Here is a 22,776-nt window from a genome sequence, read left to right on the forward strand (position 1 = left end):
AGGTAGCTCACTGTGTCAATATTACAAGCGAATCTAAGAGCGAACCAGCTCGATGTAAGCTGGTAACACTAGTTACGTCACGCTCTCTAGTGGATCAGCTTTGTGTTTTAGGGAGACATTTGTGCTTCCCGTTACTATAGCCGACCAGGTAACTATAGCCGAGATACTGAGCTCATTTCAATATGACACCTACTCTGAAATCGCAATAAAACATTCATTTACACCAGGCGCTCGTGCTCTACTATATGAAGGTAGCTCACTGTGTTCGTATTATACACTCACATTATAGGCACCTACATGAAATTGCCAATGAAGGTTTGTGACTTTGCTAAAGTCATAATAATAATAATATAATCTTTATTTGCACACCATGAAACATAACTTAAATTTAACTAAATTAACATACATGCACAAATGGCGGTCTTATCGCTAAAAGCGATCTCTTCCAGACAACCGTTATAGGTAAAAAGTTAAACATTGGAAAAGGGCACTTAGGTGTACTTAATTATGAAATTAACAACTAAAAACAAACAAAATTATTGAACACATAAAATACATATATAATTATAAATACATCAGTAGTATAGTCATCATTATCAGTCATCAACCAAGCGATATATCTAGCTTTGGCCGTTGGCAGAGTGCAGCAGCACTGTTTAGTAAGGCATTTTTCATTTCGTTGTCGAGGTTAACCGAGATGGATTGGATGGATAACACAAGACTATGATATAAGCGTCACATAAACGAGGACTTCGCCCAGCACTCAAACACAATGCAAGAAGCTATTTTATTTTTAAACTTTATGCTGCAGCAATTAGTACCTAAACCAAGTCAAAAACACCGCAATCTGCCTTATAGATAACCTCTCGCAAGCCGAATTCTCGATAAAGCGCTAATTAGAAGCACTCCTATCCTCATGAAATTGCTTAGTCATTAATGCAAGTGATATATTGCAGGTGATCAAGTTGTTCGAGATCCACGACGCGGGCGCGTGCGTGGTGCGCCTCGCCGAGACCGCCATCAGCATCGCCGACAAAGACGACCCTAATTTGGTAAGTTATTTCATAGTTAAATGTATTTCGCTGGCGGCGGAGAGGCAGGCCGAGACGGAGATGGCGGGACGACCTAGATAAGTTTGATAATAACTGGGCTGAGAGTGCACAGGATCGAAGAGTGTGGAAGGAAAAAAGGGAGGCCTTTGCCCAGCAGTAAGAAACCAAATAGGCTAACTAAATAAAAAAAGTATTTCTAAAAGGAGACTTTTTCAGTCCATAGATTCCAATCTATTATCCAGTAATCGTCCATTGAAACCACACTCTGTTTTTGGAGGTATGCTTCCCGCGGAAATATGCTTCCCTAATGAGCCCAAACCAATCGGGATTGCCTAACTTGCAGTTTTATTAATAGATAGATTAAAAGAGGAAGGTTTATATGGGCTTTTCATCCCGGAATTCCTACGACGAAGCGAAGTTCGCTGAAAGGAAGTTGTAAATATTTTATGAAACATCATATATATGTTCCTCCTTGTCTCCAGGGCATGTTCCAGTGGCTGGTGTTCATCTGGCACCTGAACGGGGGCCGCGTGCAGCGCGCGCTATCCGCCGCCGCCGCCAGCCCCGCGCCGCACGCGCGCGCCGCCGCCGCCGCCGCTCTGCTAACCACACTTGGTAAGTATGTTTTTGTATATACAGGGTGCTTGTTTTTATGGGCTATCCCGTTGGCAGGCGAATGTACTCATCAAACTGTATAACTTTCATTATGGGACCAACTCTGAAATCGGGAAAAATAAAACAGCTGTTTCATAGTAAACTTAAATACCTACTCAATCAGAATGTATGGAACAGTTGTTTTATTTTCGCGATTTCAGCCACTAATAAACAAGCAGCCTGTATAGGAAGTATGACCATAAATCCGGTCGTTTCCGTCTACGCCACGTTTTTTTATTAATACAGTGGTAGAAAAAATGGTATAGACAGTAAGCCAAGGTCAAGGTCGACTCATCTGGCACCTGAACGGGGGCCACTCACCACACTTGGTATGTTTTTGTATGTAGGAATGATGACCATAAATCTAGTTAATTAATACGAAAAGAAAATAGCGTGCGATTCCGCATGCTTGATGAAATCCGCACCATATTAAAAACACCATACAGTGGTAGAAAAAGTTGTATAGGTAGTAAGCCGAAAAGGGTTAGCCGAGAACTTTAGAACAACTTTAGTTTTACGACTTTTGAAAAATTTATCTGCTAGCTGTTTGTCCAAAGAAAGATACCGAGAATTTAATTATAAACTCACGAGCATTGAAAAAGTTCCACTGACGTATGGAACGCCAATGGCAGGTGGAACTTTTTAAGTGCTTTGAACTTTTTTTTTAGGTGCCCGTGTGTGTGGGTGTGTTTGTACTCCTTAATATATTATTACGCCTCAAATATTATTTGGAATAATAAAGTATACCTTTTTACCCGACTGCCGAAGGAGGAGGGTAATGTTTTTCGATTGTATGTATGTATGTATCGCTGGCGGGGACCAACTTGACCGCCACACAAGGCCACACACCTTTCTAAGTAACATTCAGCTAAATGGTGAACCCTCTGCTCTGGTCCCCGCCTACGATACTTTCCATTAACATTGGGGCTTGTTTTCGTCTTTTGAGCGTGCAGTCGGATTTTTTTATTGTTCATCCTAATCCTAACTATCCTAACTAATATTATAAATGCGAAAGTAACTGTGTCTGTCTGTCTGTTACTCTTTCACGCCAAAACTACAGAACGGATTTGAATGAAATTTGGTATACATACGGTCTAGACTTTTTAAGGCGAAGCGAAGCTCGCGGGATCAACTAGTAAATAATAAATTAAGTCCACCTGATTGTACATAATTACTTTGGTATATTGTGCAATAAAAGAATAAATAAATAAATATAACAACACCCATCCCCCCCCCCTCCCCAGCGCAACGCAACCAGCTCGAGCAGCTAGTGACCTGCGGCGCGCTGTCGGCCGAGGCGGAGCGGGCGGCGGCGTCGCGCGCGCGCCTACACGATGCGCACGCGCACAACCCGTACTACGACTTCTTGTACGCGCTGCACGTGCACAGGCATCATTATAGGAAAGGTGAGGTAGTAAGGTTTATAGTTCTAAGGTGCTGAATGCTGAAATACAGGCCATAAACCTAGTTCAGCATCAGATGCTATGTTTATAACACATTCTTACATATTACTTTAGTATTAATCAACTAGTTAAGAATTTTGTGTAACAAACTAAACTGTTTATCAAATAAATATTTATTATTATTATTATTAAGGTTGAAAGTTGAATTGTGTTGTTTTTTAGTGAATGGCCTATGTATTTACGCGCACAACCCGTATTACGACTTCTTGTACGCGCTGCACGTGCACAGGCACCATTATAGGAAAGGTGAGGGAGTAAGGTTTTGTGTTTATAAGGTTAAAAGCTGAATTATGTTGCTTTTTAGTGAATGCCCTGTGAAATAATGTCTAAAGTACCTACCGGCTTCTCAATAGTTTTTTTACACACATTGTTTGTTTCACACAGGAGTTTGAAAATCTCCCAAAACTCAGATGCTCATTCAGAGCTTAGTTCTTTAAATAACTATGCATCACCTTGAAATTAACGTACAGTCAGCTACATAAGTAGCTATACACTTTTGTTCCTTGTCGATCTGAAACCGCCTATCAATTCATTGAAATATTGACGGTTCGACAGTTTGACAAGGTACAGAAGTGTATATCTACTTATGCAGCTAACCGTACACTTGTCCAAAATTAATAATGCACATGCAGATCTTCACACCCGAATCATTAAATCGTAAGAGCCTTAAAAAAATACTTGCATTTTGCACCTTGTTCGAAAGAAATAGGAGTCAATATCATGTGTCACATAATCGAAAACAACCGATCTGTCAAAGATTTCTATGCGCATTATCAATTTTGGAGCACTGTACATGTTGCAAAATTTGGCCAGTGCAGTGCTGATGCTTTTTCACACCACGACTTGCTTCATCTTTCATATAAAATTCGCCCCCCTAAAGCAAAGCCGAGAATTCTTCTGCAGCGATGTTTTGGTAGTATGGATGTAGAAAAGCTTCGGTCTGATGCTGAAAATTTAGACTGGGGATCTATCTTGAGCGCCAACACAGTTGACAATAAGGTAGAGCTGCTCAACTCCTTTTTGGAAGACCTGTATGACAGGCATGCTCCAGTCAGAGCTGTTAAAATGAAACACTTGCCGGCCCCTTGGCTTACCGATGATATAAAAGCTTTAATGCACCGAAAAGCATCATCAAAGTGTCGGTACAAGTGCAACCCTACAGAACGTAATAAGGAAAAATATTTGTTGGCAAGGAATCGCTGCAACAAGGCGTGTAGGGACGCCCAACGACGCCATATTCACGAATCAGTAGAAAATGGAGATCCGGTTAAAGTGTGGAAATTTCTTAAATCCTTAGGAGTTGGCAAAACTCAGCATAATTCATTACCCAGAGACATTAACAAAGACTCTTTAAATCAACACTTTTCCTCATCGTCGGCCCTCAGTGGCTCGACTAAATCTGACACACTTGCTCGCCTCTCATCTTTGCCAACACCTCATTATTCCCCTTTTGTTTTTAGCCAATTCAGTGACTGTGATGTTAAGAAGAACATAGTATCCATTACCTCGAATGCAGTTGGAAGCGACGGTGTTAGTCGTAATATGATCATCCCCATTATTGATGTCGTCACTCCCATAATAACTCACATCTTTAACTTCTCAATTGATGCAGAAACCTTTCCCATTATATGGAAAGACGCACAAATCACCCCTATTCCCAAAAAGTCCAACCCCTCCTCATTCTCCGATTACCGTCCTATCTCAATCCTATCTTTCCTTTCTAAGGTGTTTGAGCGCCTGGTGCATTATCAATTAAATTCCTTTCTTTCCCAAAACAATATCCTGAATCCTAGTGTTGCCACGAATAGTGATTTGGCCGAATACCGAATACCGAATATTCGGCCGGCGCCCTCAGCCGAATACCGAATATTCGGCCACCGAATATTCGGCAGGTGATCCAGTATAATTCAATAAGTTAAAGTTTTATTTAAAGAGTGTTCTTCTTAATCTTACGGCAGATCCGTATAACTGGTTGACCACCAGTTGTACCAACTCGAATCAGTAGCCAAAACTTATATATTTTGTTAAAAAATACCTGTGTCTCAGTAGCAGGTATTGTATATTTTATGAAGAAAAGCGCAACTGTCGCAAGCGCGATGTTGTATTCAGGTTTTCGCAATTAATTATTGTTTGATAGTTAAATGTTTCGATCAAATTGCTTTTTTATTCCTTTTTGTAAGATATTTGCTACTTTTTTAAGTATTCGGTATTCGGCCGAATACTACTTACTATTCGGCCGAATACCGAATACTGAAAAAACTGGCCGAATAGGCCGAATACCGAATAGTTGCCGAATATTCGTGGCATCTCTACTGAATCCCTTCCAATCCGGTTTTCGCTCTGGTCACAGTACCGTTACTGCATTAATTAAGATAAATGACGACATCCGTTGGGGCATGGAAAAAGGTGAGCTTACTGTGTTAACACTGCTTGACTTCAGTAACGCCTTCAACACCGTTGACTTCGATATACTGCTAGGAATACTGAGTTCACTTAACATATCTCCAGAAGCTGTTGGCTGGTTTCATAGTTACTTGCGTGGTCGCCGGCAGAGGATACGCATTGAAGATTCGTTTTCAACTTGGTGCAGCACCAATGCCGGAGTCCCGCAAGGTGGCGTCTTATCTCCTCTCCTCTTCGCCTTATTCATTAACGGCATATCGCAAACTATTTCATGTTCCTACCACTTGTATGCAGACGACCTTCAAATATATTGCCAATCGTCTCCACAAGAGCTACAAAACGCGATATCAAGGGTGAACTCCGACCTCGTTAGAATCTCTGACTGGAGCAAGTGCCATGGGCTTACGGTCAACCCTAAAAAGACTCAAGTCATACTGGTTGGCAGCTCGAGACTGAAATCCAAAATTGACTGGCTTCAACTACCCCCGATTGCTTTTGACGGTGTTAATATTCCTTTCGCCGATAAAGTGAAGAATCTGGGTATTCTCATCGACACCAACCTAACCTGGGTGCCACAGATTAGTGAAGTCAGTCGAAAGATTTTTGCATCCTCTGCCAGTCTGAGAAGACTGCGTAACTTTCTACCTACCGCTACTAAAATCTCGCTTGCACAAACTCTTCTACTTCCCATTCTCGACTATGCTGACGCCTGCTATTCAGATATCACCGAGGAGCAACTGAATAAACTTGAGCGCCTTCAAAATTTCTGCATACGGTTCATATTTGGTCTACGCAAATATGACCACATATCCGAATATCGCAATAAACTCAAGTGGCTCCCAATTCGCCTTCGCCGGAACGCTCATATTCTCTCCTTACTCTACTCTGTGCTGTTCAATCCCTCAACTCCTGCGTACCTCAAAGAGCGTTTTATTTTTAAGAACCATCCAGACGACAGACCAATGAGATCCTCACAAATGCGTCTATTGAATTTCCCATCGCATACTACTGAGTTTTACAGCAACTCATTTACTGTTACTGCTATAAGACTGTGGAATGCATTACCACTAAATATCCGTTTTGCCAAGACAATTAGACCTTACATTTACACAAAACTACATAATCTAATAGATATAGTCAATTCCACTAGATTCATTTGTAAGAATAAAATATGCACTTGGCTTCTTGGACTCAATTATGAATCAACTGAGTCATTTATACCGAAATAAAAACAGATCAGTGGTTAATTCCAACATCCCAAGACTATTTCGCAGAGCTAACCATACTTCCTTACTTATCTATATATGTATATAATACAGACACATACAATACACCACCTACCAACATCTTACTAATACTCATATCAACAACATAATTATACTAACGTGATCACACACTCACATACTCACACACACATACACTCACGCACTCATAAACACACACACACACACTCACATACACACACACACACACACTCACATACACACAAACACACACACACACACACACACACACACACACACATACATAATCAATTCAAATGTAAACGGGTTTATATTTTATTTTACTTAGTTCCTAGCTTTCTGACTAACTGTACTTGTAATTGTATATATTTTCTTGTAACACTCTAATATATATTTTAAATGTTTGTAAAATAGTGTGGAAGAGTGAAAGCTAGCCCCTACAACACAGGGAATCCTAGTGTAGGGACTAGAGATAAGATGCATTTGTGTGAACCTTTACTTAGCACAAAAAAAAAATTATAGCATTCAAAAATCAAGTAAAAGAACATTATCTTTCCTCAATCTTGCAATAGTACCTAAGTATATATAATATAAATCTAGATAACTATTTCCTCTGCCTTTTTGTATATCTTGTATGTATGTATTTAAGTATTTATTATAAAAATTGTGAATGTTTACTACTATATTTGTATACCTTCCCAACTTATTCTTTAAGTCATTCCTCCACCCAAAGGTTGCCTGGAAGAGATCGCTTTTAGCGATAAGGCCGCCTATTGCTTTAACTCCACTGTATAAATTGTTATTTGTGTTATTTTTAGTCAATAAAGTAGTATTCTATTCTATTCTATTCTACATTAATGTAATTTCATCCTACAGCGGCATCAGTGATGTACGAGCGCGCGTCGCGTTGCACGACGGAGGGCGGCGGGCGCGCGGCGCGCCGGCGCTACCTGGCGGCCGCGCTCACCGCGCTGCAGCTGGCCCAGCCGCGCCACGCCTTCCTGTGCCGCGCCGTGCCCGTGCAGGTGAGTGTACTCTCTACAACACCGGGTGGTGTGTCCTACAGCGGCGTCAGTGTTGCACGACGGAGGGCGGCGGGCGCGCGGCGCGCCGTGCCCGTGCAGGTGAGTGTACACTGTACGACACGAGGTGATGTTGCACCGCGCAACCACGCCACGCCTTCCTGCGCCCGTGTAGGTCAGAGTGCTTGTGTAGGTCAGAGTACACTCTACAACACAAGTTGATATTGCACCGCGTAACCACGCCACGCCTTCGTGTGCCACTGTGTACTTACCTACCATGAGAATTGACATCATGATTTAGTTGCCTGGACGGAAATGCATTATTTCTGCGCAGTGGTGAATGGGAAATTAACTGTAGGTACCTACTGCCTATTTTGAGCCCTGTTTATGATCTAACCGAGTACGATGAAACTGGGGCTAATATCGATTCTAAGTTACTAAACCAAAGGTCATGATAAAATATAAATGTATTTTCTATGCAGGTTATTGGCATCGAAGAGCTAGAGGCGGAGCTGCGTGAAGAGGACCCCGACTCCATGGACGCTGTGCAGCAAGCATTACTCAGTAAGAATAATAAAAAAAATATATATACTAACTCTGCCGAACTGTGATCCTTTTCTTGCTATGAATCATTTGAAAATACTTTATTTGACAGTTCAGATGTAGTAGAAGTATAACGCTTGAATCTAAAGAAACAATATGAATATGGCGGACGGACTCGTAAATAAATGTTTACGCGCCATGTCGTATGCTATTCATACATTTAAAGAATCCTTATTTAAAATTCCTACTCCCACTTATGGAGAGGCGTCCATTCTCATTTTATTTTTTATCTGCGTGCGTTGTTATAAAAAATATATTAGAACATCCCTTAACTAAAAACCTTTTCTGTGAACCAAGTTCTATAAAAATTAAGATTTAAAAAAATATCAACCCTTCAACCCCGCAGCGGGTGAGAGCCTGGACTTCAACGCACTCTACCCTCAGCTGAAGGAAGCCCCCTCGGACACTCTCCTAGCCGTGTTGAAGCGCGTCGTCACCACGGGGCAGTACCTGCCGCGCTGGTTCATACACAGATACATGGTGAGTAGCCTTGACCAATCAGAAGGCACTTTTGAGGTGAAGACGCGGGCTGAATAAGAATATTCTGTATTTGTACACAAGAACAGAATTTATAAAGCTTAATTTATATACAAACACATAGGTACAAAAAGAGCGGTCTTATCACTAAAAGCGATTTTTTCAAGACAACCTTTGGGTGGAAGAATATTTATGTTCAAAGGGTACTTATTGATCCTATCAGAAATGTATTTTTATCCGCCTTAGGGCGGATTCGACCAACGTCGAGTAACTTTTTACTCACGAGTAAAGTACCAGTTACTCGCGAGTAAGCAGATTTTGCATTCTACCAAACCTGAAACCAAGATAAGTAGCTTATCCCAAGAATAAAATGTTATACCGCCAAAATTGACCGTGTAGTTCCGGTATAGTTATTCTCGTGTAACGTGATGTTTGGACGAATTCACCCTAAGGGTGAATCCGGAATTAAAATTATACGCGAGTAAATATCTAGGATAAGTACATTTGCATTCTACCAAGTTATACCATGATTAAATTGAATGAACGAGGAACGAAACTGTAATGCAACTAAAATAAAAATAGCTGCGTTTCAAAGCATGCAATAGAAATGACATGCCAACTTAGTTTGAATGGATTATAAAAGTATGAAATTGTTTATGTTTTAATATTTTATTCGCTGTTGTTATTCTGAGACTTTGCCTTTTAACGTACTTTTGTTTATGTTTTGACAGATGTGTTTATATGTCATTATGACGGTTTTCTAATCAGCTGATGTGCTGCCGCCATTACAAAATTACTCTCGGATAAGCTCGTTACACGGTCAATTTTGGCGGTATAACATTTTATTCTTGGGATAAGCTACTTATCTTGGTTTCAGGTTTGGTAGAATGCAAAATCTGCTTACTCGCGAGTAACTGGTACTTTACTCGTGAGTAAAAAGTTACTCGACGTTGGTCGAATCCGCCCTTAGAAGTTAAATCACAGTATAGATGTAGACAGTTTTGTGGGTCCCTGCCCCCGTATTGTGTAACTCCGAGTGGGGTTGGTTGGTATAAAATGGCTGACAACTTAGAGCATTATTAATTAATAACTTTTTACTGACTTATCTGATTTCACAAACGTTTATGTTGAATGTAAGGATATATTGTTAGGCTTCTTGCATATTTCTTTCACTAAGATTTTTGGTGTTTTCGGTTAATAAGTTTCTAAGTTGATACCAATTATCACCGGTTGCTAACTCTCAAAAAGTTACAAAATACGGGCGCTGAAAGTATTATCTAGCAGTAGTTAGTATTGTTTTTAGAGAGCAAGGGAATTAATAATTATAAATAAACATAAATTCCACTTCCTCTTAGCGATGTCTAGAAATCTTTTACCACAAAATCATTGTTCATGTTCACAATAGATTCATAACATCTAGGTAAATAAATGATGCTGTATGACGTATGTATGACTCAAGATCAGATAAATAAAAGTACGAATAGCCTATTGTCCCCGCGGCCTAGACGCAACCTTCTGCTAGTGGAATCTGATGTTGATACTGTCAATAACCACTCGTTCAAGTTCAGAAACTCAAACACGAATAAACACCAAATATTTGCTTTACCAAAACGTGTTTGTCGTAGTAAATATGATGTGATTTTATAACGAAGGAACTACATCATGTCGACGTAATACCAATACGAAGAATTTTTGACATATAAAATGATGATTTTAGAAGCCATTTCCATGTACAACGCATATTTTTGTTTTAGCATGTTCATGCGCTTAAAATAGAACAGAACACTGAATTAATTTGAATAAAATTTTGCATCTATAATATTATGTATGTGATCTAATTACAGATACTTTCGATCGCACCGTTTATCAAGTTACTGAGTCGGTATCGTTAACTCATCATCTTTTGCTTCCAACTTTGACCACAGCTACCCTCATCACATCACATCACAACATTTTCCCATCTATTTTAAAGCCCGATTACCAAAAACAGTTTTCATCTTAGTTTCCAACTCCTCCAATCTAATTCCCCAAAAAACACCAACAGGAAGTAGACAGCAGCGGTTGCATCCGCGCGCTGCTCGCCTCAGGACGCGCCGTGGAAGCAGCCGACGCGTGTTGCGGTGCGTTCAGAAACGCACTGCGCAGACTGAACGCGACCGCGCCCGTCGCCGCCGCGCCGCTCGCCGCCGCCGACCTGCTGAGGGCCGAGCTGCAGCATCATAGGGACGATGACACGTGCCGGGAGGTAGGTTTTGAATGCACCTGCTACTATATGCCATTCCACGGGGAAAGACAACTGATACTAACAAAAACTACCCTTATTCGAATGAAATAAGGGTTAGATGTCTTTCCCTATGGAATGGGATATAGTTAAGAGGAATGGGTTGTTAAGCGCGTAGGTATACGGAAAATAAGTTACGTTTTGGATACCAAGTTCTCATTATTAGATATTACGGATCCTGTGGGGCTAATATACCTAGCTACAGTGTTTTTGACCCCCAACTAGACAAGAGAGGCGCTATATCAGATGGAAGTGTGTGAAATGTCCACATGGGTAATCCCACTCATATCAACATTGTCTGGCGGCGTTTTAATTAGCGTTAGCTTATTATAATACAATTTAGATGTGTATCTATCTAGACATCTAGTGTTTGTGAATTGTAATTATCTAAACAATAGAATAAGCAATTAAAATACAATTGCGATATGCTATTTTTGTCACACAAAAAACATGTAAAGATTTAAGTGTAAATCTTTTGTTTTAACTGTTATAATTTAATTATAGTAGAACTTAATTTAATTTATTTATTACATTTTGTGAGATTAAATTGATATGTATGTGTGATTAGTAATATTATTGTTATAACTGATGTTTTTCCTTTTTGCAGATCTATGAAGAACTAGATTCTTTAGTGACAGAATACAAGCAAGTTGTTGTAAGAACCAGTGATGATATGAAATTAGCTCGCATCCAGTTCCCAATCGCCACTTAGCTAGTAATTATATAATAATCATAATTTGTGTTAATTTTTTTCTTACATTAATTCAATAAAAAATAAATAAGATTTGAGAAAAAAACTTTTAATTCAATATACCCTTATAAAACTAGTCCGATAAGAATAAGCAATAAGAGTACATTAGGGTTGTCATTATTACAGTTTACGCATTTTGTTCCTTCTTATTTCCAAGTTTTACTTAAACTAGGTCTACGTACTTGGGCAGTACTTACATATTTGAAATGCCTGAATAAATACTTAATTACACCTACACCAAAAACCACAGCCAAATCAATATTGCCACAGCTAATTTAACTAAATAAAACCTACTGTCCAAATAAACATTAATTTATTTATCATCACACTCACACTACGTAGTAAAACATCCATTGTTTTCACACATCACATTTAATGATAAAGGTACCTTTGTCAATTATAATAATTATACAGGGCAATTCTTTCGTAGATGCACATCCGGAAGTATGTCACATTCTGAACAACTTTGGTTATAATAGTCTTGGGATATCACGAAAAAAATGAGCTTCACCATAGAAAAAAAATGTTTATGTGACTTTGTGTATGTGATTTTTTTTGCGAATATGCCAAGACATTATTACAGTTAATCAGAATGAAGACCTGTGTAGCATACTTCCGGATATCCGGATCTACGAAAGACTCACCTGTATATCGGAAAAAGCTTGACTGTCTTTTTATAATATTTGTAGGTATTTGTATACCCATTTAAAATAATTGAATAATATACATTCATCAGTATTATCACCAATATTCAAGATCACTACATATAGTAGCTAAGGATTCTTATTACATAAAACGTAATAATAAGACCTTTACACATAGGCATCAACATGCTAATTACCAAACAAGTTCAACCTTGCAAAAAAATATGCTTTAATCTTGCTTCCTCTTATTTTTAAGTGTAACCTTACATTGGCAAATGTAAAAAAACCTGTGTAGCAAGTTCCTTTTACACAATGACGCCTTTCGAAAATAAAGTGATACACATAACATTGGGGTAGGTTTCAGGTGTCGTTTTATTAATGTAAGTTTTGGTACATCGAAATTAATAGTCACAAAAACTTTTACTAGGGTTCTCACACAAATGTATAAAATAAATAACAATAATGTCATGATGAGCTGTCTGGGTATTAAATAATTCGTAATCATAATTGAAGTACTTACATTATATTGTAGGTTCTTCCAAATCAACAAAGTTATGATAATAACATAATAGTTAGTATAATTAGTATTATCGGTGCTTAGTCATTCTCACTCTCATGATGGTCAGCACTAACCGGACAACCTTCTCATATATTGCAAACATTAGTGCAGCAGTCATGACAGTCTGCAGAAGTTTAGCTTCCAGACCCCGGAACATGACCAGGGGGTTGGATTTACAGTCCTTGTACAGCGGCTTGAGGCTGGTACCGGCGCGCAGCCGCTGCTGGATCAGCTGCATGGGGTATGTGAGTGTCGTGGCTATTGCCTTCGCCACTGCACCCATCAGAAATACAGAGTAATTGTCCATTTTATTATTAGATAGGAAATTCCGTTTTAGAGATTCGTAAACCATGAACTGGATAGCCGGATTGGACACCAGCAGCAGAGAAGGGAATACTCCGGACCAGAGACCTTTCACTCCCTCTTTCTTGGCTATTTCTATGAGTCCATCAAAAAGGCCATTGTATGAATTCTCCTTCACCTTTATTCTAGTGTTGACCACCCAGAGTGGAGATGTCAGCAGTACATTAATACTGCCTGCTACTAATCCTATCATTAGATCATTTAATGCTGATGATTTAGTGGATAATACCCTCCGTAGTGAGTGGAAAGTGTAGAAGTAGACGAAGTTTGAGACGGACAGGGACTGCAGCACCGGGAGCAGCCCTCGGTAGAGGGACTCAATGCCTTCTTCATTAGCCAGCCGCAGCAGGATCTCCCATGAGGATCCCTTTAACTTGTTGGAATCTTCCACTGAAAAATGTTTAGTCAAAGTTAAGTTTTGGCAAATTCCAAATCCACTGCACTATTATTGTAAGTTAGTTCTTTCTCTATGTTCGTCAAGTTTAGGTTAATAATAATATGCCCTAGTCCTACCTGCTAACCCTGAGACTGATTATAAAGTATACATACCTACCTATTAGAATATAAATAGGTACTTTTTAAGTGGATTAACATTATAATCAAATTGATTTACATATGGATTAGGTATTCTTATCATATAGTTTAAAGTTATCTTCTTTCGGTACCTACCTTGTAGTCTGGATCGAATTGTGTCCAAGGGGTAGAATGCAGTCATGCCAACTATGCCACCCTGGGAACAATGCAAGATTTGGTTAGGGCATCCGGAATCACATGAATAACATATTTTTATTGTATTTATTGAATGATATGAATATGGAATACTCACAGTGGCGCCGGCGAGGGCATGCACCAAGGTTTCATAGCTGAACAGTGAACTCGCCATGTTTACCGGAATTAAATCATTAACACAATAAGTTTTTATACACTGACTCGGTTCGGCTCTGTACACCAACAACACTCACTGGACACTGTTGTACGACTGACTCATAATAATTTATGATAACAAATAATCGACGTAGGAAGTTAACCTTCGCCCCAACTTAAAATCATTTTATCCTAAGACATGGTATTTGGAAATGACATGAAAAATCACGGCTAACTTAATGTTCACAGCCTTGTAATAGCTAACAGTGAGCTCTATCAAATTATTAATCAAAAATATATTTTTCCAAGAATTTTCCAATAATTTTGCGTCCATCCGCCATCCTTCGTCTTTTCGAACTTTCGAACACAGACTCTGTCTGTCTCTGTCACTGTCAAATGTCAAATCCTAGTCCATCACAGATTGTAGTATTCAGAAAAAATTAACCGCATTTCAGTTTTCAGTAAATGTTTTGTTTTTCGTAAAATTGCTGTATTAGCTAAACAAAAAAATCTCATGCAGGCAGATGCTAAATATGGATCATAGGGGGCTCGAGAATACACACTCATCGCGGAATAGTTGCATGCGATCTCAAAATAAAAACAGGCTCGCTATTTGTAGGTGAAAAACGTCACTATCAAGTCAAATCAAGTTACTCTGTGGTCAGAGTCAAATTCACAAAATGTTTACGTTTTGTACTGTAAAGCTGTAAAGTTTTAATAAAACTAAAACTTTGGTGTCTTAAAATTATGATAAAATGAGGGCCTTTTTAGCTGAGGATAACATTTGCGCTCAAAACTTATTAAAATTAGTATCCCATGGAAATGCCATAGTTGCTGAAATACAAAGATTAAAAGATCACATACCTTCTATTTACAGGTAAGAATGTAATAAACAATACAAAAGTTCTCAATATTATAGCTATCAATTAGGCTCTATTAATAGGTGGTCACAGCAAAGGACAGAAGTTATGGCTAGCCACTCGATTATAACTTCCCATCTGTTATTTTTATAATACTAATAAATTTAATATGTAATAATATTTTTTGTTTTATACCTATTATTTCCTACGATTGATGTTTTCCTCCCTCGGCAATCATTCGTGTGATGAGCTTATGTGTTACGTTAATCTTTTTATTTGTTTTAAACTAATTTTCAGGTTGGAAGGCAAAGAAACTCAACAAAAATATCAGGATGTTATCCCTGACTTCAGTTACTTCAAAGTATCAGATAATCATGAAAAGAAGATTGCTGCTAACAGTGTTAGTTTAATACACTCTATCTAAATATCAATTCATAAAAAGATGAATATGACTTCCATAAGAGCAATGCAGATGGCATGGTTCTTTGTGTGTAGACAAATAATTGTAAAACCCATCTGATGGCAAAGGCAAATATGACATATTTAACATGAATTTAGCTTTAAAAAAATAAATTGTCTAATCAGTTTACACACTGCATATTTATAGTTAAAATAGCTGTTCCCACAAGCTTTGCTTTGCCTTAAAAGTTTAAGCTTAGGAAATCCGCTATGTAGCCAAAGTGTCAGCTTACTCAATATCAAATTTCATTAAAATTGGATCAACCGTTTTGACGTGAAGAAGTAAACATACACACACACACCATACACATATACTCACAAACTTTTGCATTTATAATATTAGTAGGATTATTGATACCTTTCCTGATTGCACTATTTAACTATCTAACTATCTATCAAACATTCCAGAAACTGCAAGATTTGGATGATGACTTGAAGGAGCAGTACCTGGAGTTGATAAACCGGTACTTCCTGCTGTTTGAGAACATCTACCAGTATGTGGTGGACCTGAACACCTTTGTGGACCAACTCAACGACGAGGTCTTCATCCAGCAGAAGATTGAAACCATTTTGAAAGATGTTGAAGGAAAACAACTCTTGGTATGTATTGTGTTGGTAAGAGACTGGTTCACAGTCTTTGGACCCACACAGCTACTATAATTTTTAATATACTCTGAAAGGCAGTACATATACAAACTGCATTTTGTATTTTATAGCAAATCTCCATTCATAATAATATGAGTAGAGTATTTACTATAATGAGTGTCAAAGTTTATAAGCTCTGATAGGAGAACCTATTAATTATTACAGTATTTTTTCAGTGTGAATCCATATACCTATATGGGGCTATGCTGTTGATATGTGACCTGTACATACCTGGGCCAGTTCGGGAGAGATTGTTGGTAGCATTCTATAGATACAGCACTAGTCAGTCACAGTCAAATGTGGACGATGTGTGTAAACTACTGAGAGACACCGGCTACGACCAGCAGCATGGGAAGAGGCCGTCTGACTACCCTGTTGAGTATTTTAGGTAATACCTGCCCTACTCCTGATGTTAAGATGGCTGAAGGCTTTATTATTGGTATATTAAATAAAGAAATAGTATGAAAATGGCGGCCGAAGTTATGAATTCTCACCATGTACTCCCATTTATGTATTCGGACGCCATATTTATACTATCTCTATATTTGCAGGCATACTATTAACAATTTACTTAATAGTTATCAATGCCCGTAAAATGGCAATAGGCCCGCCCCCTATTACATTGGGACTAACATAACACTCTGGCGAAAAGTGGGTGCAGCAATGCACCTCTGCCTACCCCGCAAGGGAGTACATTAGTACAAGGCGTGAGTGCGTGTTTTTTTTTGTGTTTTATCAATGGAAGAATCATATTTGAACAAGTCAATCTCTATGTTTCAGTCGGGTGAACATCAATGCAAGTTTTATTGAGAAGGTGATAGGCAAGTTGCGATCCGAGGATGTGTACAACCAGCTGTCAGTATACGCGGCTCCGGAGCAGCGGTGCGGCGCGCTGGTGGCGCAGGCCGGCATGTTGTTTGTCTGTCTCTTCTTCTCCCCACAAACCCTGCACACCGACACTGCCAAAATGAGGGAGATAGTCGACAAGTTCTTCCCCAGCAACTGGATTGTGTCCGTGTACATGGGCATCACGATCAACGTCATCGACTACTGGGAGAACTTTAAAGCCGCCAAATCTGCGTTGAGCAATACGTGTAATAACAAAAATGTGAAAGATATTTTTGGTAAGCGCGGCAGTGCAGTCCCTATGTTGCTCACTAAAACGCAGCAAGTCTTGAAGGAGGGCACGTTAACTGACGATTTTGTATTGGATAACATTAATAAAATACTAAATCTGATCATCAATTCGAATTTTGTTATACGATGGCTACTTTTGCATAATGGCTCTGTTATGTTTTACGATAATAATAAGAAAAGCAAGCAGTTGAGAGAACTAGTTCAGAAGGAATCTAATTACGATGCCAACACGCTTCTCGAGCTGTTAATCAGTACAGCAGAGCTGGAGCTGAAGATACGAGAGATCTTGAACAGGTTACTTGAAGAGCGAGACGAGACATGGACAAGGAACAAGCAATCAGCTCTAGAAGCTATCAACAGTTTGGCAGAACTATTTTCCGGGTCCAATCCTATCACAAAAATACCTGAAAACGGGCAGTTGAAATTATGGTTCGATAACATAGCCAAACAGATCACGTCCGTAAGTGAAAAGGTGTCAACAAAGTCCATGAAGAAGATAACCCAACTCATCCAAGCTTTAGATGAAGTTGAAGAGTTTCATGGCATTAAAACTACTTCTACTATAGTGCAGTATTTGAACGAAGCTAAAGACGCATTGAAGAATACACTGCGGGCGGCGGCTCTGAAAGAGGAATCTCTGGTGACATTGGAAACAGTGGCAGACGTCAGCTACGCGTGGTGCCTCATAGACTCATACACGACAATGATGCAGGACAAAATCAAGGAAAACCCAGCAGTAACGAGCCGACTTCGAGCTTTATTCCTAAAACTAGCCAGTGCAATGGAGATACCTCTGTTACGGATCAACCAGGCGCACAGCGAAGACTTGGTATCAGTTTCACAATACTACAGCAACGAGCTAATAAAGTACATTCAGAAGGTGCTGCAGATAATCCCCGAGATGGTGTTCAGTATAGTGGAGAAGATCGTGGAGCTACAGACGTGGAGCATCAAGGAGGTGCCCACGCGACTGGAGAAGGACCGGCTGAGGGAGTTCGCGCAATTGGAACAGAGGATGGAGGTCGCCAAGCTGACGCATTCCGCTTCCACCTTCACCACGGGTAAATAAAATTTTGAGTGTAGGTATTTTGTAATTTAGGTACATACTTTGTCATTATGATGGGCTGCTTCTGGACAGAGGCCTCTGGGAGTGCCCCAAATATCGTAGAACAAAAGTTGTTCAGAATGACCCTCTGAGTCACCCCCTTTCGGCTTAGGTGTTATACCCTTTTTGTATGTCATTAAAAAAGATTACATTTATTTAAGGCCCGGGTCTCCTATTTACTCCGTAGGTCGCGTCAAGTGTCACCGCCGTAGACCGCGTCACAATGCTCATTATGTCTACGCGCCAACGTCGGCGTGTGAGGGAGACCGCATCAGTACATTTCTATAGTGAGCATCGTGACGCGGCCTACGACGTAAATAGGAGACCAAGGCCTTAAACGCTATAGCGATGTATAAATAAAAAGTAACATATTTCAGGTATATTGGACATGCGATCTACTTTGGTTGGCGTGATCAGAGTAGATCCTGCAGAGTTATTAGAAGAAGGTTTGCTCAAAGAGTTGGCCAAACATTTGAGCAAAAAGTTCGAAGAGCTACTAGAACCACAAATGAAGAGAAATCAGTCGTTACTGACGAACTTCCTGCCTCGATTACAGAAACTAGCTGAGAGTATGGACGGGTATAAACGATCACTGGAATATATTCAAGATTACATCAATATGCATGGATTGAAGATTTGGCAGAAACAAGTAAGGATTCTATGTACTTATATGGGTAGTTATAGCATAAAATATGAACTGTAATATTTTGTTTTGCGAGTTGTATTTTGCAATTGATCGCTCCACTTTTTCCAGGTATCGGCGATAATCAACGAAAGTGTTGCCAAAGAGATTAGTCTTCGTAAAGGAGTGACGCTGTACAGCCCGTCAGCTGGCTTCATGGGCAGCCTGGCTCGTCAGGTTGCACAGCTGGTAGACGCCAGGTGCGAAATAAACTTAACCTTATTGCCATACCACTAAAGTCTGTTTTTTTTTATCCCAGATACTAAATTGTCTGATTGTGAACGGTTCATCGACAGTTGATTGTCCCGTGATTAAGTGACGTAACGTTCTATTGGCGGGACAATCGACTGTTGATGAACCATTCAGAATCTGTCCATTTAGTATATGAGATTAAAAAACAGACTTTAAATAAATACATATAACTATTATAATTCCAGAGTTTGCACCTACGTGCCAGTCAACGCAGCATGGTTCGACGCAAAAACACAGACAGAAGTGGTGAACACAAAGACTTTTGCCAAATTGAACGAGGCCGTCGGCGTGATCGGCCTGCATGGTTTGGACGCCCTGTACGCATTCATGATCAAAAACCAACTGCAGTTAGTCCAGCAAATACTCCGGAATATACAAGACAAACTGCCCTTGGGTAACGTGGCCGAAGCGGATGCGAATCAAATGCCTAAGGATGTTGAGCAAATTATAGTGAAAGGGATGAAGACTTTACAACAGTTGACTGAAGTGCTGGTGCTGATTGGCACACTACAGACGCTGAGGAAGCACATTGCGTATCAAATTAATACGACTTGCAAGTTCGATTCTGCGCATTTAGAAGCCTCCCTGAGGACTATGAATGAGTAAGTCTTGATATTTGCTAGTTATACACTACGTATACATTTGTAATATAAATATAAGAAATAAAGAACACACACATAATTATCAACCCGTAATCGTCCACTGCTGGACATATAAGTACATAGGTATCCCAAGGAGCACCACAACACTCTGCCCTCGACCTTCTTCATCCAGCCACTTCAGTACTTGTCAGAGCGGGCAGGGCGCTTAGCTCGCCTATTCACCACCTCCTCTAAGTTATTTAAGTAATAAATAATGGTTCTAAATTATTTCAGATCTCTCATGGACGAGCTAAAATCGACTTCAAATAAAAACATGCCGCCAAAAGTCTCTACAGAACTAATGCACAATTTGGACAACTATTTAACTAGATGTGGGTTGTATGACCCCTTCAGCAAGATCTACGTCAAGAGTGCCCCGGAGTTCACTAACAGCGACATAAGCAGTTTACTGGCCATCCTTATTATTTCACAGTATCCGAGATTGCAGCTATGCCACACTACAGGTATTTTTAGAAAATTTTAAGGATTTTATGGGCTAGTAAACGCATTTTTAACACGTTTAAATAAGAGTGCAGATAAATAAAATAAAAATATCTTCCGTTACTTCAGTGAATAGGAGGGAGGTATTATAGACAGACTATGATTAGAGCGAGAGAGCATGACATGTCTAATCATTGTTTATTTTCATTATTCGCATTCATTACAAATACATTCAAGTTCAACATTGATTTGAATTTCATTAATTTTAGGTGATCTAGTGACGAAGAAGCCCGGAGACAACATAGATGGCTACCCGCTGCTAGTGGGAGTGAACACGCTACTGCACCAGGCGGCCACCAACAACGTGGATCATTTCATCAACTTCCTCTGCAATTACGCTAAAGGAGTTACACTTTTGAAGTAAGTATGGGTATATTAAATTCGTATTGTCTACTGGTGCAAATAAATAAGGACCAATACCTATACATAATTCTATAGACTAGACAACCGGCACCTATTTTGTGCTGTAGGAACATAACTTTTACTCAAAGTTCATACCCAGAAAATATTTTTTGACTATAATAAAAAATTTAATGATATCTAGGGTGTTTATATTTTGTATTTTTACTTTCAGATGTAAACTGCCTGATCAAGGTGTGGAAGGAACCTACACTGTAAGAGTATTGGAGCTATTCTGCGAGACATTTAACTACCCTTTTAATACATTAGAAGACAAACTACCACTAGCATTACTGACAAACATAACTATGAAATAATACATTCCAGCATTGAGATTATAATTTATGTATTTACAAATATTGTTAATTAAATAGATATAATAAGAATTTTTTATCCTTACAAAATGTTATTATAGAAATAAATATTTTTATTGCATGTAACATGCTACATATAGTTTTGCCTTGCAAGTTCTGGATTGAATTGTGAGTTATACTTGGGTTTGACTTTAGGAACAGCAGTGGATGGCTCTTGTTGTTTAGAGGTGCTTCCATGGAGTCCAGCTAGAAACCGGTCAGTTTTTATTTTTTCCTGTTGTTCACGCTTCAGTCTTGCCTCCCTGAGTTTTTGCAGTTTCATCTGTTTCTCATCCTGTCTATTTTTATTAGATTTGCTTTTCTTTTTAGACTTGTCTTTTGTGTACGGTTTGGCTTTTGTTTTAGACACTGATGATGTTGCTCCATGTTTTGAATATTTACTCCCTGTGCAATATTCTTTAAAGGCATTTATGGGGTCCAATCTTTGCTTAGCATTCCAGGACACTTCACCATTTTTTATATCTAAATCTTTAGGCTTTGGTTTTCCATCTGCATCTTTGAGCACTAATTTGTCATAAGTTTCTTTAACATCATTTGACCTTAAAAATCGTGAGGACTCTGGTAGAATTTCATACCAATTTTTCTTTTTAAGAGCCTCATTTGTATCTTGTCCAAGGTAAGTTAAGTAACCAATTTTTTTCTCATATTCCTCCTTTTGTTCTTTTGCTTCCTTATCATGCTCCTTGTTAGTAGTTTGAACAGCATTTTCAAAGTTGGAAAACAAATTAATATGGCCACTTGGTTCTGGTGGCTGTTCTGGTTCTGATGTTGAGATACCCGATTCTAATAACTTTTGTTTACTCTTGTACTTCAGGACATTCAGGCGGGCTTCACGGTCTGCATTATGTATCCTCTGCTGTTCTTGTTTTTCTTTTTCGGCTGCCTCTGCTTCATCTTTTCTGACCCGGGCAATATTTTCTTTGGTCCTCACATGCCACCTGGAATTGTGGGTAAGAAAAATATATTAAAAAGGTATAAAATATGCACAGTATCATGCTTGGATACCTCCAACGCAGGGTTTTTACATAAACAAGAATACAAAGCAACACTGAATATTAATAGTGGAACGAGTAGAACGTGAGTTTTGGTAAAATCTATTTTTGTAAATATAATACACAAATACCTTTTCTTGGGTAGAATATTCATCTTAATATCTCGCTATTATACGTAAAATAAAACAATGTAACACGCGAAAAATACTAATAAATATTTTGTTATGATTTTTGACATTTCTTTCGAGTCACAGAACAGAACTCACGCAGGCCACAGAGAAAATAATTCACATACTAATAATGGTAGTTTTTTTTACTACGTAAAGGCGCCGCCACACTAGCGGACGCG

The 22,776-nt window shown here is 39.1% G+C and overlaps 4 protein-coding genes across 4 annotated transcripts in view; 2 read left to right on the top strand and 2 right to left on the bottom strand.

Moving 5' to 3' along the window:
• The window catches only part of LOC105381705 (nuclear pore complex protein Nup160 homolog), a 36,199-nt gene extending 23,907 nt beyond the window's left edge, over positions 1-12,292 (top strand). Inside the window, exons 20-27 of the mRNA XM_048631764.1 lie at positions 957-1,052; positions 1,535-1,667; positions 2,951-3,112; positions 7,693-7,841; positions 8,321-8,402; positions 8,788-8,921; positions 10,963-11,163; positions 11,807-12,292. Of these exons, the coding sequence (XP_048487721.1) occupies positions 957-1,052; positions 1,535-1,667; positions 2,951-3,112; positions 7,693-7,841; positions 8,321-8,402; positions 8,788-8,921; positions 10,963-11,163; positions 11,807-11,911 (1,062 nt within the window). The 3' untranslated portion in view covers positions 11,912-12,292. The remainder of the gene's footprint in view (positions 1-956; positions 1,053-1,534; positions 1,668-2,950; positions 3,113-7,692; positions 7,842-8,320; positions 8,403-8,787; positions 8,922-10,962; positions 11,164-11,806) is intronic.
• Positions 11,979-14,744, bottom strand: LOC105387803 (peroxisomal membrane protein PMP34). The gene is made up of 3 exons (XM_038115235.2): positions 14,343-14,744; positions 14,186-14,246; positions 11,979-13,906 (listed from the first exon to the last, which is right to left on the bottom strand). The coding sequence occupies exons 1-3, from the start codon at positions 14,397-14,399 to the stop codon at positions 13,182-13,184; spliced, it is 843 nt and encodes a 280-aa protein (XP_037971163.1). The 5' UTR covers positions 14,400-14,744; the 3' UTR covers positions 11,979-13,181.
• Positions 14,745-15,083: 339 nt separating this feature from the next.
• Positions 15,084-21,501, top strand: LOC105381706 (WASH complex subunit 5). Its single transcript, XM_038117275.2, has 11 exons — positions 15,084-15,257; positions 15,538-15,640; positions 16,108-16,299; positions 16,521-16,732; positions 17,125-18,542; positions 18,964-19,235; positions 19,341-19,468; positions 19,706-20,122; positions 20,396-20,625; positions 20,872-21,022; positions 21,237-21,501. The coding sequence occupies exons 1-11, from the start codon at positions 15,136-15,138 to the stop codon at positions 21,376-21,378; spliced, it is 3,387 nt and encodes a 1,128-aa protein (XP_037973203.2). The 5' UTR covers positions 15,084-15,135; the 3' UTR covers positions 21,379-21,501.
• On the bottom strand, positions 21,391-22,698 carry LOC105387782 (leukocyte receptor cluster member 1 homolog). Its single transcript, XM_011558568.3, has 2 exons — positions 22,559-22,698; positions 21,391-22,373 (listed from the first exon to the last, which is right to left on the bottom strand). The coding sequence occupies exons 1-2, from the start codon at positions 22,579-22,581 to the stop codon at positions 21,506-21,508; spliced, it is 891 nt and encodes a 296-aa protein (XP_011556870.3). The 5' UTR covers positions 22,582-22,698; the 3' UTR covers positions 21,391-21,505.
• Between the last annotated feature and the right edge of the window lie 78 nt (positions 22,699-22,776).

This window comes from Plutella xylostella, chromosome 29 (genome assembly GCF_932276165.1).
Source record: "Plutella xylostella chromosome 29, ilPluXylo3.1, whole genome shotgun sequence".
Classification (NCBI taxonomy): domain Eukaryota; kingdom Metazoa; phylum Arthropoda; class Insecta; order Lepidoptera; family Plutellidae; genus Plutella; species Plutella xylostella.